This window comes from Toxorhynchites rutilus, chromosome 3, assembly GCF_029784135.1.
Source record: "Toxorhynchites rutilus septentrionalis strain SRP chromosome 3, ASM2978413v1, whole genome shotgun sequence".
NCBI classification, from domain to species: domain Eukaryota; kingdom Metazoa; phylum Arthropoda; class Insecta; order Diptera; family Culicidae; genus Toxorhynchites; species Toxorhynchites rutilus.
Genome location: NC_073746.1, coordinates 139552047 through 139570142, shown reverse-complemented (window position 1 = coordinate 139570142; position 18096 = coordinate 139552047). Strand labels below are relative to the sequence as shown.

Here is an 18096-nt window from a genome sequence, read left to right as displayed (position 1 = left end):
TGTTCATATCAATGTTACAAATTCAGACTAGCGTAAGGCTTATCGTAGTCAAAAAGGCACTTATTTTATATCTACGAGGTATTGCTATTAAATAACGAGACTGGTTACGAAAAAGGGTTATAGGGTAAATGATCTTGGTTTGTCCAGTCGAAAATATGATCATGGTTTGCCCACTTTTTTGAATGCTCTAATTCAGCGCTCCTGTGTCAAATAAGGCCTTCGAATGTTTCGAAACATATAAATGAAATTGCCTTTTACATGATTTATAGTAGTTTGAAAGTATATTTTTACGAAATCACATGTTTTAAAGGATTATAAAATACACCTTCTATTTGTGTCAATGCACTCCTCATTCGAGCTAACTTTTAATCGATCACCAGATGATTATTTGGCACGTATTCAGACCTTTTCTGGATTACAACACTTATAAATATTGTAAGCATCATGCTTGCTCACCATTTGTATCGGATTTACATAGCTAAACCATTAAATTAACGCATTTTGATGCACTCAATTCTGATCATGAGTTGTCTAATTCAATAATGTTGTTTTGTCCACATGATTTCTATGGCAACCGCTTGGCGCGCTGCAGTTTGTTTATGTTTGTTTATGGTGTGCTTCGCGCATAGCAGAAGTATGGTTTTTCTGTGTTGGTTGTGTTGAGGTGAATACGTCTAAAATGCCCAAGAAAAGGCAATATTCTGAAGAAAGCCTAAATTATGAATGAATCAATATGATGACAGTAAACTCAATCAATGATAAATGCAACATCTAATTGTGAATTCGAATGTTTTCATTCAAAAATGGAGATTTCTAAAACCGGACAAACCATGATCATTTTTTTGGGCAAACCATGATCAGAGGTGGTCAAACCATGATCATAATTCTTCTTTAAGGAAAATCGTTAAAAAACATAAAAATTTGAATAATTTCAACACCTTATGGTAGTATTAGCAACCAGAGACTTGGGGCTTTTCAACAAACCCAAACTCGTATCGATTATGTGTGATTTTCATGAAGAAAAATCGATTTGCATTTACTAGTTGCGTAAAAACACCCCAAATTGGACAAACCAAGATCATTTACCCTATTTTAAAAATTACGGTACAACGATATGCTCCCCTTCAATATACTCCCCTTGGTTCCTCACACACCTGTCCATGCGTTTTTTCCATTGTTCGAAGCAATGCTGAAACTCTTCTTTTGTGATGGCATTCAAAAGCCGCGTCGCTTTTTCCTTCGCCTCTTCTACGGACTGAGATCGGGTACCTTTCAACACGGAAAACAAACACAGTTTGATTTTTTTTATATTTCTAATATGACTTATTTCAAGAAAAAATTTAACCTTTCAATGTTGAGGTGAAATTTGAATGGCTATTATATGTACAGTGATTTTTAAAGATTTTGCTTGAATTATCACCAAAAATCGTTCATATCGATTTTGCAGCGAAATTAAGAAAGATAGAAGTCGGGTATCAGAGAATAAATTGTAGAACGATTAGAGAGCTCTCTATTTAATTGATATCAAATAATCAAGTTTAATATGAATTTTAAGGATAAAATTAATAATAATACATTAAAAATTACTAACTTTTAAGTTTATCACTTCCAAAATGTTATTTAAATCTAATAATTTAGATGTTCCACTAATATATCCTGTACTAAATTTCTCATACTTCAAATGAAAGCAACAGAATCGTCTCCCGCAGCGAAGTTTTAATGTAGAGTATTGTAGTAGAGTTAGAGTTCTACAACTCTGTCATTGTTGAAATTTGAACATATGCGTAGAAGGTTTGTTACATCAAATATGATCGTCCATCACCTTCAGAGAGATTCTGGATAAATTTATTTTTTTCATGTGAGAAAGGTATTTTCTGACTTCAAGGGGATTAATCAAAAATTAAATTCTTTTCTTATATTCAAGAAACTACCAATATATGCATGAAAAACGAATAAAAACATTTTTTTATTCCATTGTGTACAGGATTCGATTATATCCAGTGAAAAGAAATCCGAGACTGTATATAATTGAGTCTATCTTGTATTAGCATGGCTTCTTCGTATTTCAAAAGTATTTTGCTTAGTAATGAACCAGGTATATGATTGAAGCTAAATACGACTTGTTCAAACATCTTAAAACAGTTTCGAACTGAATATTCTACAGAATGTAGAATAATAATAAGCAATAAATGCTTGTCTCGACTAACTTCTAAAAGCAGGGCAACGACGAAGGGAATTCACTGAAATAAAATCAACACCGATATTACCTTTTCTCAGTATCCAATCATACTGATAAGTCCTTGCCGATTATTTTTATCGAAGTGATTTTGGCCTAAGGGATAAGAACAAAGGAAAATAAATGAATGCGGTTCTCCCGAATCCTCTTCGTGTGTCCAATACGCAAGACAGCGTGAATTTTTAACGTGAAAAGCTGGTGACGAACCTGCTGGCCATCAACTACGAGCAACTGATAAGAGGACAAAATTTTCTTATTTCACTTTACATCTAATCTTTTTCAATCACTAAACCAGTATAAAACGATATGAGAATCGATCCAAAGTATCATTTAAGCAAACAACTTTCTTGAACGGATATCTCCTGCATTCAACATGATGATCTGGATAGCTTTCATTCTCGTGGCCGTTGCAGTAAGTACATTTGATATTTATATAAGCTACATTTAACATTTAATATGGCTCTGTTATTGTCCCGTAGAGCGCCGATCTGACCGAAAACCGCCAAGCTTCTTTGAAAGTACTGGATCAGCTTCGTGCCGCCATCCCCGACTATCAGAATGCTCAAGATTCGGCCATTGTGCGGATATCCGATGCGAAACAGAACACTTCAACCACATTGAGCAATTTCTATCACAGCGTGTTTGAAATAAAAACGACATCGCTGGTGAACATCCTGGAAGAGGAGGTTGAAACAATATCTTACGGAGCGAGAGTCGACGACTGGTGCTGGGAAAGCAACATCCCGATGCTCGAAGGTATCATGAGTTGGGTTGGAAATGACTTCAGCGAATGCACTCGACAACTGGATGATTCGATAGCTGATGTGATCGCCAGTATCTACAAACGTTTTCAGGGCGATGAACAAGAAATCAAAAAATTTGGATTACTTGAAGTTTTTCTGAGAAGAAACATCATCAACAATCCACAGGCCATCGTTGAGGCCATCAATCAGCTGAAGTTCGATTTGGGTAGCTTCATTCCCGAGTTAGAGAAGGTGATTGTGCAATTCGAGCATGATTTAGTGGCTAAATTACCAGGCTACTCTGGCTGTCTTACCAGCCGAGTCAATCAACGCAAACGTCAGATTGACCAATTGAAGGATGAAACTGAAAGATGTCTGAAAGAGCAAAAGATGCATAACTAAAGCATGTTTACAGTTTAAGAAAATTTATTCTGTCAAACCACTGTTTTGAAATCTAGTCAACATATTTATATTACTTATTATTTCTGAATAAACTATTGGACACAACTGGTATGTTTGCATTTATAAATAGATATAACATAAACGTACGATGAAATTCTTCCATAGTTAGGGGAGGTGTGGATAAAACGGACATGTTAAGAAGAACTTCAATTATCTGCGGAAACTCATGTTTCCCAAAACTTTGATGCAGTTTCTTGCAATTCTAATACTGTTTTTCCACCTAATTGGCCAAATATTTAAAAAAAAAGTTTTTCAATGTTTTTTACTGAAATTAAAACAGGCCGAAAAGTACAACATATTTTTCGATGCGGATAATAAGGTTATATAGTGGGGGTGATATGGACAGGTTTGTAATATATGAAGCGTAGAGGTTTATCGATCGCGAGAGTAATAATTTCATTCAACCAAGGTCGGAACTCATCACGAATGTCCGTTAGATGATGAAAAAATCGAATCAATCCACCTAGAAGTGATATCGTGCTTTTCAGCAGTATAAACGGACAGACCCTCAACTATTTTGCTTTTGGTTCCAGTCAGCTTCTAAACAATCCACATTTAGCGATTTGATTTCCATTTATAGACGCAGGGCATTCCTTAGGAATAGATTAAACAGACTTTTCACAGTCCACCTCACTCCCATTGGCAGCTGTCCGTTTTACCCCACCAGTACAATTATTTCAATAATTTGAATATTCCACTCAAAAATGAATTTACTTTTCCGTACATACCTAATACCTAATACCTCTGTTAACTCACAAACCGAAATATAACCATTAGCGAATTAAATTTGGTATTAAGCCACTCAAAATGCTTAATATCGAAGCAGCAGAAATCTGAAATTCAAAATGTTACTATACAAATCAACCACCTGTCCATATTACCCCCACTATCCGTATTGCCCGCGGTTCTCCTACTAACGTATGCATTAAAAACATGGAGTAATTATAGATCGCGATGAAAAAAAAAATCTACAACAGATAATTTTATTATAGTTTAAGCCTTCAAAAAATGTTCCAAAGCTCTGCCGGGTGAAACGATGGATGTCGGCATGTTTTTCAGTTCTTTCGAGGCTTTGGCGATCTGCGATTAAAACAGCGGCATGGACATTCTCTTCTCGCTGATCATCAGCCCTAGGAGGGCCTTCTTCTGGATCTTGGCGTGGGAAATATATTTGACGTTAACGCGTTATTTAGTTAACAGAGATATATTTAGGTATTAGGTATGTACGGAAAAGGTATTAGGTATGTACGGAAAAGTAAATTCATTTTTGAGTGGAATATTCAAATTATTGAAATAATTGTACTGGTGGGGTAAAACGGACAGCTGCCAATGGGAGTGAGGTGGACTGTGAAAAGTCTGTTTAATCTATTCCTAAGGAATGCCCTGCGTCTATAAATGGAAATCAAATCGCCAAATGTGGACTGTTTAGAAGCCTACTGGAACCAAAAGCAAAATAGTTGAGGGTCTGTCCGTTTATACTGCTGAAAAGCACGATATCACTTCTAGGTGGATTGATTCGATTTTTTCATCATTTAACGGACATTCGTGATGAGTTCGGACCTTGGTTGAATGAAATTATTACTCTCGCGATCGATAAACCTCTACGCTTCATATGTTACAAACCTGTCCATATCACCCCCACTATATGTCCTTATTATCCGCATCGAAAAAAATGGAAGGCTGACCGAATAGTTCGGGAATGAAAACGGGACATGTAAGCTCATAAAAAAATAATCAAAAAGTCATATTTTTTGAAGAATTTTATTGAGCGAATAAATTCGACAATATAACCAATAAATCAAACATTCTTGGATGTACCTGCTTTGTTTTCCACAACGAAAGAATGTTTAGATGCTGAAAAAACTTTGCGAAAAAGGTTATGATCTTTGGAAATTTTATCGTAAAATTTGTCACATTCCAGATCAAAGTTCTGTTTGGCATTTATAATAGCGTTTATAGTTTATACATTGAGTCGCGACAATATTCTGCCCAAATATTGATCATTAAGAAAAAAATTTTCCAACAGTTGCGTTACTACCAGGAAAACACAAAGTATAATCAGTATGCTTCGCGAATTTCTTAAATTCAGGAAATTTAATTTCCATTGTGAAAATATTTGCACACAACAATTCGCAACTGGTAAGGGTAATTTATTTTACTTTTTCATCTCAATAATTATAGTTCCTGTGATCTATATGAACAGGATTTTTTTAACTAATGCTATTTTGAATCTTTGGCCATTCAGGAATGAACTTAAACTTTTTAACCTGTAATGTCGAACCAATCTGGACTGCACCAAAACCTACAACATCGAACTTGATGCTAGTTCAGCATAGTCGAACGATTTGATGTGCTCGTGTATGGTCCGTAGGTCTAATTGATTCCAGATGCCGCTGAATTACAAAAAGAGGATGGGCGGACAACGTTGGAAGAAGAAGGAGCTTGAAAGAACAACGCAGGCCATCAAGAACGACTTTTCTTTGACCAAACATCGAAAGTGTTCGAAAATGCCCGAACAACAGTGAAATGATCCATGCAGAATTCGAGATGGAATCCAATTTTTCTGGTTTGGAATCTGGCCAAGACACCTGGGGTGGCATTGCGCATTTCGAAACGAGTAACTCGTTTCGAGAAAATTCGAACACAAATCGAAGTGGTTTCAGTATTATGTATCTTTTTCAAGTTAATATTTTAAGTGTACTAGATTTAGAGCAAAATTTGTCTCGTAGAGAAATGTAAAATTTTTGGGTTCGTAAACAAAGCTAAGTCAAAGTGGTCGAAACGAACAAAAATCACTCGTTTCGAAATGCGCAATGTCAACCCTGGTATCGATCCCAGACCACTGCTACTGATTGTAACATTATCCCAAAATAATTTACATAAACATAAGTATGTTTTTTTCGATGAAACACACACTGGACCAAATCACCCCACAGACGGTCCAAATCACCCCGCATCAAATCATAATTTCCAAAAATCATCTCTTTTATTTTATGATATATTTGGTAATTTGAAGCTTGTTATAATGATTACACATTATTGATTGAGAGAATACAAGTGTAGCTCAATATACAATGTGACATTTTTTATTTAGACCCTATTGGTTTGGGATAATTAGGCGATTTGCTTAGGTGGTCCAAATTCCCCCCATTTCCCCTACTTTTGGAAAAGAAATCGTAGAGCAAGTGGTTCATACTGTTATGTTTCTCGTAAACCATCCTGCCATCTGTCAATGTACTCCAACGCAATATCTTAAAAAATTTCCACAGTTTTAAAAACCTCATGTATTTCCCTAAATCAACTAGTTTTGACGTAGGATTACATTCTTCAGTAACCAAATCAGTAAACATGTAACGTTTTCATGGATCAGTTTTATAGTTAACTAGCTGACTCGGCAAACTTCGTCCCGCCCAAAATTTGTTTTGTGTTATCAATACCTTAAAACATTCACGATTTCTTACTATGAGCAAGTTCATGGGTCCAATCGCAGAACTGTTCATTGATTGATCTTCTATTCGTCCCCGTTGAATTTACTTTTTACATTAAAACTCCTATTACTTCTAACAAAAGTCATTATAATATCAGATTATTTTTAGACACAATTCTCGTTCAAGATTTTTCAACCACATGTAAATAACATGTTTCTCCGTTACATAGAATAAATGTTTTATACAGAAAATATAATAGAATGAAGACAGCCCTAAATCGGACAATTCCTTCCCCGAGTTCTGCTCTTATCAACACATCTGGCGATCCTTTTTTTTGCTATAGATAGAAGAAGATATAGGAGTGCGTTTCATCACATTAAAATCTATTTCGAGTTTCGAACAAAGATCAATTTCGCTAGCGCAAACATCAAATGGACTAACAGCACTTGTCACTATGTAATTGTAGAACATATGGGAATTTAAATTTCAGAATTTTCCCTTTTTCCTTCAGAGTTTTCCAAAAATTTTCAATTGTCATGTTTGGTTGGAATATTTTTGGTTGAATTATGTGTAATATTTTTATGGAACCCCCTCTCCATTCCAGAGGAGGGAGGGGTGTCATACCATTATAGAAACTTTTATTATACCCAAAAACCCTCACATCCCAAATTGTGCTTGATTAGCTTTCGAGTTATGCAGAAATTTGTGTTTCATTTGTATGACAGCCCACCCTTAGAGAGCGGGAGAAGTATCTGACCACCATAGAAATATTTATTGCATCCTAAAACCTCCACATCCCAAATTTGGTTTCGTTTGCTTGATTAATTCTTGAGTAATTCAGAAATTTGTGTTTCATTTGTATGGCAGCCCCCCCCTTACAAAGGGGGGTGGAGAGTCTAACCAACAGAGAAACATTTATTGCACCCGAAAACCTCAATATGCCCAATTTGGTTACATTTACTTGATTAATTCTCGAGTAATAAAGAAATTTGTGTTTCATTTGTATGACAGCCCCCCCCTTTAGAGAAGAGGGAGGAGTATCTAACTACCGTAAAAACATTTATTGCATCCTAAAATCTCGACATGCCAAATTTGGTTTAATTTGCTTAATTAACCCTCTACAGCCCAAGCCCGCCTTTAGACGGGCTTCGCGGATATTCTTTCAAAATTATTCAGACATTATTTTCAATGTTCACCTCCACTAGAACGTCTTTAGAATATTTTCATCCATCACACATACACATTGTTTTTATGCTAGGAGTATTTTATGATGGAAGACGGAAATTCGAGATAAAAGTGGAGTAGGTTTTTTACATAAATAAAAAAAAACATGGGCAGTAGAGGGTTAATTCTCGAGTAATGCAGAAATTTGTGTTTCATTTGTTTGGCAGTGGAGAGTCTAACCATCATAGAAATATTTATTGCACCCTAAAACGTCCACATGCCAAATTTGGTTTCATTTGCTTGATTATGTCGCGAGTAATGCAGAAATTTGTGTTTCATTCGTATAGCAGCCCCCCCCCCCCTTAGAGAGGGGGGCGGAGAGTCTAACCATCATAGAAACATTTATTGTAACCTTCACATGCAAAATTTGGTTTCATTTGCCTAATTAATTCTCGAGTAATGCAGAAATTTGTGTTTCATTTGTATGGCAGCCACCCCTTAGAGAGGGGGGGGGTGGAGAGTCTAACTACCATAGACATATTTATTGCACCCTAAAACCTCAATATGCCTAATTTGGTTTCATTTGCTTGATTCAGTTGCGAGTAATGCAGAAATTTGTGTTTCATTTTTATGGTAGACACTTCACCCCCCCCCCCCCCCTAAGAGTCTAACTACAATAGAAACATCCCTAAAACCTCAATATGCCTAATTTGAATCCATTTGCTTGAATAATTTTCGAGTAATGCAGAAATTTGTGTTTCATTTGTATGGCAGCCCCCCTTAGAGAGGGGGGGTGGAGAGTCTAACTACCATAGAAATATTTATTGCACCCTAAAACCTCAATATGCCTAATGTTGTTCCATTTGCTTGAATAATTCTCGAGTAATGCAAAATTTTGTGTTTCATTTGTATGACAGCCCCCCCTTAGAGAGGGGGAGGTGTCTCAAACTATCACGAATACCTTCCCCGGACCCAAAAACCCCTACATACCAATTTTCATGTTGATCGGTTCAGTAGTTTCCGGGTCCATAAGAATCAGACAGACAGACAGACAGACAGACAGACAGACAGACAGACGGACAGACAGAAATCCATTTTTATATATAGTTAATTGATAGCTATTTTTGCTGCGAACCCATCGAATTGTAAATTCTCTAAGAACAATTTTTTAATCACCCCTATGCTGTATTTCGATTGATTCGAAATATTTCAAAAGACTTAATAAAATTGCATTTTGTATTCCGTTCGAGTTGATTTGCATTTCGTTCGATCTGTTTCTCTTCGAACAATAAACGGACTAGAGGTTTGAAATAGGGAATGCGCAACTATAACTCGAACGAAATAACGGTTTCGAACGAAATGGAAATCCGTCGGAATGAAGAATGGGGATGAATATTTGAAAGCACATAATATTTATATATCACTGCGAATGAGTCGTGCGTAAATCGCTCTCTAGGAATGTAAATGCAGTGATCCTTCGTACGGACACTGTGGAGAGAGAAGATGTTGTAAATTAACCCTGTCCGTTCATAACTTATTGGGCATGAATAAGCCATTCGCGATTTCTAATACTCAATCTCGCTCCAACTAGCGAGAAATCAGCAGTCTCATCTAATGCTAATGCCACACACAACGGTTTTGCTCGACACCAACTTCCAAAGCGAAATCGTTTCACGCGAAGAATCGATCTCGGATGCTTAAATGGCTCAAAATCTGTATACTGTAATATTTGCAGAGTGTAAATATAGTGTATTGGGTTCCTCTGGATTGGCACCCACCCAATACAGAAAGTTCTGTTTGTTTAAAACCTCTCTCAAGTGGAAGTGATTACCACTATTACTTATGAAAACGTGTGTAACGGGGCTGTTCTTCACAAAGCTCTCTGCGACTGGCATGATCACGTCCATTCAATCCTTAAGTTAATTTGTTGAGTTCATATGATTTTTTAGAGATGGAACTCAAAACGTTGCAATTACATATTTGCGTACAGAATGTCTCAACGACTGCTCAATTGAAACTCTTACTCGTTCCACATTTTCAAATGTTCTCCAACTCACACAGTTTGCAATCACACAGTTTGCACCCGTTCGAATTGCTTTGAGAATCGGAAACCAGTTCTGAACACCTCACTAGTAAATTTTTTTGACGTAGGACTACGTCTTTCATTTCTATACCGGGGTGTAAAATCAAAGTTTCGAAACCGAAAGCGTTACGCCGGAGACCGAGATTTTGAGCGTTAATAGCTCCTGAACAACTGAACGAAATGGTATGATGAACACTTCATTCGAAAGATAAAATGTCTACGCGTTATATAATTGTTACTTTTTGATCCAAAAACTTGTTTCAATAGCCTTAAAATTGTTCTCGAAACAGGCTATTGAAATCACCAATCGGTATATAAGCGAGCGCCGCTCGGAAATCCACTCAGTTCTAATTGAATAGCGATTGGAGCAAGTTGTCGCTGTTGTGGTGAAGCTCTTCGTTTATCATGAATGCGCAGATGAACGGTGTCACCAAGAGCCTGTTTGTGCACCTTAGGCCAGAAGGGAATCCATCAGGAGGAGAGTGATGCCACAAACGGTTCCCCGGGAAGACATCGCTACACACACACATACACGCGCGGAATTCTTTCCGTTTGGATGCCATTCAGCATCGAGAAAATTCCGGAAAGATTTAATCATTTCTGGAAAATAATCTGCCAGTTCCTTTGGGAATTTAAAAATACATTCATGTGAAAGAGTTTATTTTAATGTTTTCTAACCATATAACACAGCGAATTTTTCAACCAAGTGTAATTAGTAGGAAAGCTTCTGAAGATTATTCTTCCCCATCAGTAGGATATTTCCGTATCCAATATTGTATGCGCACGCAATCGATTATTGCTCAGTCGCCGAAAGTTTCGAGCTCAGAGAGTTCATTCCCCTCTAGTTTGCCTTCCAAATTGCCATCGTAAACCACACCTTCTCTCGATTCAATCTCGCACAAAAAGCATACTTAAGCGATGTTCTGGTGGTGAGACGCATTCATTTTTCGTGAGGACATCGACAAGACAACATCGTTGCCTAACGTGCTGGAGGAGGTGGACGGCGAAGTATCGACACATACACGCGCAGAATTCTTTCCGTTTGGATGCCATTCAGCATCAAGAAAGTTCCGGAAAGATCAAATCATTTCTGGAAAATAATCTGCCAGTTCCTCTGGGAATTTGAAAATACATTCATGTGAAAGAGTTTATTTGAATGTTTTCTATCCATGTAACACTGTGACCAAATATTTTTCAATCAAGTGATATTAACAGGTGGTTATCGAGTTAGTATTAACCACTGGTGGGCTTCCAGTATCGAGGAAAATGTGGAAATATCTAATCGTTGCTGGAAAATAATCTGCCAGTTCCCCTTGGAATTGAACATTACATTCAAGCGAAAGAGTTTATTTTAATGTTTTCTATCCATAAAATATCCATATAATACATTTGGTTTTGTGATTTGTCAATCAAGTGCAGTTAGCAGGAAAGCTTCTGAAGATTATTCTTCAGAACAAGGTTTTTCGTATCCTATATTGGATGCATAAAACCTTGTACCTCCAATGTAAAGCTCTCGTTTTCGAAGTCCCTCTAATACTCATTTATTCATTCATTCAGAATGGATTAAGATTCAACTTCAAACAAATGATCTCTAAATCAACGATAGTCCTACGTCACCCTTGCGGTTATACCATAGATATAACCCACTTCCTGTTTTCTTCCTTTTCATTAGGTTGTGAATAGCGTTTATTGTTCGCGCCCGATTAGACCGCTCCGGAATGACGTCATCGATGCACACATTGAGCGCATGCGCGGGGCAGATTTATTTCATCGCCGACAGCACTGCACACCAAATTACATCGCTAGCGCCACACGTTCACTTTAACATAAAAAGAGGTGGCGGTCAAGAAATGATTTGATTCAGTTTTTACGCGTTATACAATAAACATCATTCGAATAAACAACCAGTAGGAGAAAAAGTACCACGTGTTTGACTTCCAATCGCACTCTTTCCATCGGAAAAAACTATTCGCACCGTCGATATCGGGCTGAGTAGACTGCTGTGGAAACCATTGCTTGCCCTTTTCAAGGCGGAAGAAAGAGCATTATTTCCTAACAGTTGAAACGTCTTTCCGTGTTTACAGTCCACTGCCTTGGCGCTGAGGAACGCGCCAGCATTTATTGTGCCGATACTGCAACAGTAAAATACAAGCAATTAATTTTATTTATATTTTTTTAGTTCAGTACACTAAATTAAGATTTCCTCTATCAACAAATGGACCGTTTGATGATACCGATTGACCAGAAACGCCCAGAATTGGTCAACGGAAGAGGTACTGCGATCCATCAAAACAACGCAAGGCCATATAATTCCGATAGCTTGATTGGGATTGATAATGCATCCACCATATAGTCCGGACCTGGCTTCAAGCGATTACCACCTTTTAATAGCATTGCAAAATTTCCAGAGTGATAAGAAATAGGGATCAAGAGAAAATTGTAAAAATCTATTGCTAGAGTTTTCCGCCAATAAGGACTAAACCTCTATGATAGAGACATTATGAATCTACGACATTATGAATGGCAACAAATTTTACAACAAATCGACACATCTTTGACCCAAAATCGGAAGCATATCAAAATAGTTTCGAATATCACAATAATGGATTACTCTTCCCCCAACCTAATATGTTGAGAAATTCCAATAAAACCATAAAAATTAACAGAAATTTCAATGACAGAAACATCATCTCTTCCAACAAGGTAAATATTTGTTCCATAGGTCATAAACTAACCTTTGGTGAGAAGCAATTTAAGGCATGCGATTCCTAATAAATCGTAGTACAACAGGGCATTATTACAAATATTTTTTCTTCATATTCAAAATACGGTACAAATTTATAAAAAGGCGGGAAAAAACGATACTATTCCGTTCAAAACGGTATGTTTGGTCAGCCTAATTTAAATATACTTGAAGAGTTCCAATAAAACTAACAGCTTTTGTGGCGGATACATCGTCTTTTTCAACCAATAAATGTTTGAAAGATCACTGACCGGGTTGCCACATTTAATGCTGTAAAATTTTCTGAAAAAATTTGTATATCTGTATTTAAAAAAAAAAAATGAAGGCAAAAAATTGAAATACAGGTTTATTTTCAATTTGAATTTATGTTTCTTATTTATGGGTTGTTGAAGTCGTATCAATACAAAAAATATTATATAAAGGTTTTCCCATAATCCTCTGAATTGTATGATGTTTATACATGGTTTTGATGAAATTTGCCTTCAAATTTTCCGTCAATTTCCTACATAGATCTTCTCGATGTTTAGACCTCGTCAAACCCTGGAAAATAGATATCGACCCCAAGGGGTCGATGTTGACCATTTTCAGAATCCCAGGTTTAAGTGAGTCAATATGCGATTGGTGGATTGATCATGGTTATACTTAACTTGAAACGAAAAGAATAGTTTAAGCTCTTAAAATCGCTCAAGATTTCGCTCAACAACTGCCTCTAACGAAAGCCATCTCGTTGAGTTTTGTTCAACATTTTTTATAAATCAACTATGTATGCACTGTGATAAATTTCATATTTTAAATTGAATTGAAAAAAATCTGTAAATTCTGTATCTTTGTTGAAAATCTGTAATTCTGTATACACAGATTCTGTATCTGAAATTTGGCGAAAAATCTGTAAAATACAGAATATTCTGTATATGTGGCAACTCTGATCACTGACTAATCTATAAATAAAAATGGAAGGCCAAATGTGTTGGCAAGCGCAAAACCCGAGGACGGAATGGTTCAATTTGAGTCATCTATATTTCGTTGTATTCGTCTCTTCCCGTAGATCAATATAGCGGAGAGAAAAATCGGAAAATTCGGAAAATTGAATTCCCATATGTTCTACAATTAGCTAAGCGATGTTAGTCCATTTGATGTTTGCGCTAACGAAATTGATTTTTGTTCGAAAGTGGAAAAGGATTTTCAGACGGAATAACGCATTCCTAAAGCTTCTATCTATATAAACAAAAATGGAAGGCTAAATGTGTTGGTGTGCCCTAAACCCGAGGAAGGAATGGTGCGATTTGAGCTGTCTTTATTTTGTAATATTCTCTGTATCAAACATGTATTCCATGTAACGGAGAAACATGTTATTTCCAAATGAATCTTGAACGAGAATTGTGTCTGAAAATAATTTTATATTATAAGGACGAATTTTTGTAGAAATACTAGACAATTTATAGTAAAAGTAAATTGTAAAGGGTCAAAGGGTCAAATCAATGAAGAGTTCAGTGATTGGACTCACTAACGTTCACTTAGTAAGAAAACGTGGATGTTTGAAAGTATTCAAATCAAAAACAGAAAGTGGGTTATATCTGTGGTATAACCGCAAGGGTGATGTAGGACTATCGTTGATTCAGTGATCATTTGTTTTTAGTTGCATCTGAATCAATTCTGAATGAATGAATAAATGAATATTTGGGGGACTTCGAAAACGAGAGCGTTACGTTGAAGGCACAATATTCAGCAAAAAAAGCAATCACACGAAAGTTGTATAATGCATAATACATTGCTTGTATTTGTAGAGTCCTGGAAATAACACTGGTTATTTGATTCAGTGTTTGATTACAGAATCCATCTATAACGAACTACATTTACATACAAAACACACGTGAACCGAATAATGTCAACAACAATGATTATGTGTGTGTAACACAATCGCGTATAGGGTATCAAAGCAAGCGAATATACAAGTCGCGCTCTTGGATCTCAACCAGCGTGATGAACGATTGATAGTAGCAAGCTCCCGCTATGAGTAAACGCTACAATTTGGCGCGGTCGGTAGGATCATGGTGAGTGTAAGAAAAATTAAAATTGAATCTTTTTTTCGTGCATGAAGAGTGTAATGAGGCCGATGTTGTGAAATGAATGCACATTAGTCCTGAAAACAGAAGTGTTCTAAGAAAGGGAAATGTACATGTTTGAGAAACCGTTGGGAATAGAAATGGCTAATGCAACTGTGTTTGTGAAAAGTTCTGTAAAAGCTGAAACGAGTTCGAAAATGTTGTGGTGGAAAAAGGCGAGTCCGATGTAAATCGTAGCGCCAAAAAGAGGAAAAGCGAGTCCGATGATAATCGTAGCGCTAAGAAGAAAAGCGAGTCCGATGAAAATCGTAGCGCTAAGAAAAAAAAAGAAAAGCGAGTTCGATGAAAATCGTAGCGCTAAGAAAAAAAAAGAAAAGCGATTCTGATAAAAATCGTAGCGCTAAAAAGAAAAAAAAAAGCGAGTCCGATGAAAATCGTAGTGCTAAGAAAAAAAAGAAAAAGCGAGTCCGATGAAAATCGTAGCGCTAAGAAAAAAAAGAAAAGCGAGTCCGATGAAAATCGTAGCGCTAAAAAGAAAAAAAGCGAATCCGATGAAAATCGTAGCGCTAAGAGGAAAAAGCGAGTTCGATGCAAATCGTTGCGCTGAGATGAAAAAGGCAATCCGTTGAAAGTCGTAGCACTAAAAAAGAAAACGCGAGTCCAATGGAAACCGCAATGCTATACAAAATGGGCGAGTTAGAAGCTAGACGTACGCCTGCAGAAAATGGAGTCGGTAAAAAGTTTTCAAGGCTAAAAGAAATAACGAAGGATTCAATGAGAAAGTTGATTCCCTGAATCTTGCGTCGAGAATGGAAAGAGTAGCATCGAATATTTGAGTGTATTGTAAATGTGAAACATCGAGTCACAGCATGAAAATTTGGAGATTAGTGCTAGTAGTTCGAGGAGGGGGAAGAACGTATACTATATTACGGTGTATTTTGTGAAATTCTTCTAAGAAAAAGGAAGAAACTCGCATCATTTCAAGATGAAAAGCAGCTATACAGTATTCATACAAGACAATCTCAAACCAGATATGCGATCTCAATATTGAATGCAAAACTATCGCTTTTGGAGACAATCTAGTAAGACGTGTTGAATTAGGAGACAATCGTTTCAAAATTTAATGTGATGTAAGGAGTCTCGTGAATACTTGCTTAAGGTGCAACATGAAATCACTGTGGACACAGGGGACTTTATTGGAAAAGTACGGTCAAAGGTTCTGGATTACAATGACCGCATTTATTTCCAGACGTACAAATAAACGTTATTCGGATGAAGCGAATTCAATGGCGAGCTTGGGAAGAATGTGAGTGAAAAAATATCTCATCGCTCGATATGTAATGATGTAGGTAGATGTACAAGTCAAAGTCTTTAATAATGGATTGATGTTATGCCAGATCGACCGTGTATCCTCAAAAGAAATGTAGACGATTGACGGTTGTGTGAGCAGTATGTAAAAATAACCTCTTCGTTCTAGGATTACAGTTTACTATCACTACTGATCACAACAAAAAAATTCTGGAATATAAACAGAAGAGAACACCAAATGGATGGTGTGCATTCCCAAGAGCTGAGGGTTAGGTATCTCGCTCACAGCCGTATACCTTCGAAATAAGATATATTTCTGAATTGACGAAGAACTTCTATATAGTCTCTCGTCACGAATTTGAGAAACCGTTTTATGAACATGCATAATATTTTCAATTGGTCATAGAGGATAAATCTTTTGCTATTGCTTTGAAGGAGGGCTATTGATAACTGTTGATGAGATATTGCTATCAGGAGTAAATGTTTGAAGTGATTGACTCGTTATTGGTTATCTGAATTATGTCGTTACTAAACTTTCGATAAAGAACCTGGAGAAGTTGGCGGTATTGTGATAAAGTACGACAGGATTCTTCTCCCGATTAAGTTAAACCGAGAGTGTTAAGTATTGGTCATAGAGGTCATCCAGGTGTTGTGGCAATGAAGAGAAATTTGAAAAATGTGCTGATTCCATATGGACGTGGTCGATACAGTGCAAAAATGTGCTGGTGTGCCACTATTAGCAGTGTTTGGATTTCGATCAATATCGAATGATACACAATGTGTTATGCAAGTAACCTCTCACGAATATATAACCAAACATGAGTGGATCATTCCGATACTTGTATGAATGACAGTAATCATTGTGTTACGCTAAATGATTAAACAAAGAAAGGAACGAAGACTGTTGATTGCATATTCGAGATGTACCAAAAATCGCACACCATTTTCGAAGCCTGCATACAAGTTTGAACTGCACAAATCGTCCCGTTCTACTATAGCGAAAACCACTGTACAGACAAGTGCAGAGCGAGAAATGATGCATGAAAAATTACGTCATCAATCGGTCACCATTTGCGGAGAGCAGCGAATGGAAAAGAGCTAAAACGAGAAAGCTTTTGTTTCTCACTGGAGCGGTGTTGCTAGTTAAACTATGCGGACTATATTATAGCAGCGTTGAAAATGAAAAATATAATCTGACTACCCTTCCCTTAGTCTCTTTCTAGCTAAATAATCATATAGTTTACACTTTCTGAATCAGAATCTGCTACATCAGTTGAATATGAATCATTCGCTTTGCGTAGTCCGTATAATCATGCTGTTTCATGATGCATGGAGAGGTTCGATATGTACATGTTAGAGGCAGGAGAAAATAAACTTTTTGCACCGAAATGAGTAAACGCTACAGTATTGTGATATGATTTGTATTCCATTTCCAATAGACAAAATATCTGTTGCATCAAATCAGTCTACATAATTTTTGCGTTCGCTCATCCTTTCTCAGAACACCCATTTCTCTTTTGAGAAATTGTTGAGTAAACATCCTGAAAGACGTGGTCTTACGTTGATCGCACTTGATTGAAAAATCACAAAACTAAATGTATTTGGTCGCAGTGTTTAATGGATAGATAAAATTAAAATAAACTCTTTCGCTTGAATGTTTTTTTTTTTCAATTCCCAGGGGAACTGGCAGTTTATTTTTAACAACGATAACGTCTTTTCAGATTATCCTCGATACTCGAAGCCCACCAGTGGTTAATGCTAACTCGATAACCACCTGTTCATTGCACTTGATTGAAAAATCACAAAACCAAATGTATTTGGTCGCAGTGTTATATGGATAGAAAACATAAAAATAAACTCTTTCGC

General features: G+C 36.6%; 1 protein-coding gene across 1 annotated transcript; it reads left to right on the top strand.

Annotated features, from left to right (window-relative positions):
- The first annotated feature begins 2551 nt into the window (after positions 1-2551).
- On the top strand, positions 2552-3476 carry LOC129779986 (uncharacterized). The gene is made up of 2 exons (XM_055787808.1): positions 2552-2648; positions 2716-3476. The coding sequence occupies exons 1-2, from the start codon at positions 2610-2612 to the stop codon at positions 3379-3381; spliced, it is 705 nt and encodes a 234-aa protein (XP_055643783.1). The 5' UTR covers positions 2552-2609; the 3' UTR covers positions 3382-3476.
- Positions 3477-18096: the final 14620 nt, after the last annotated feature.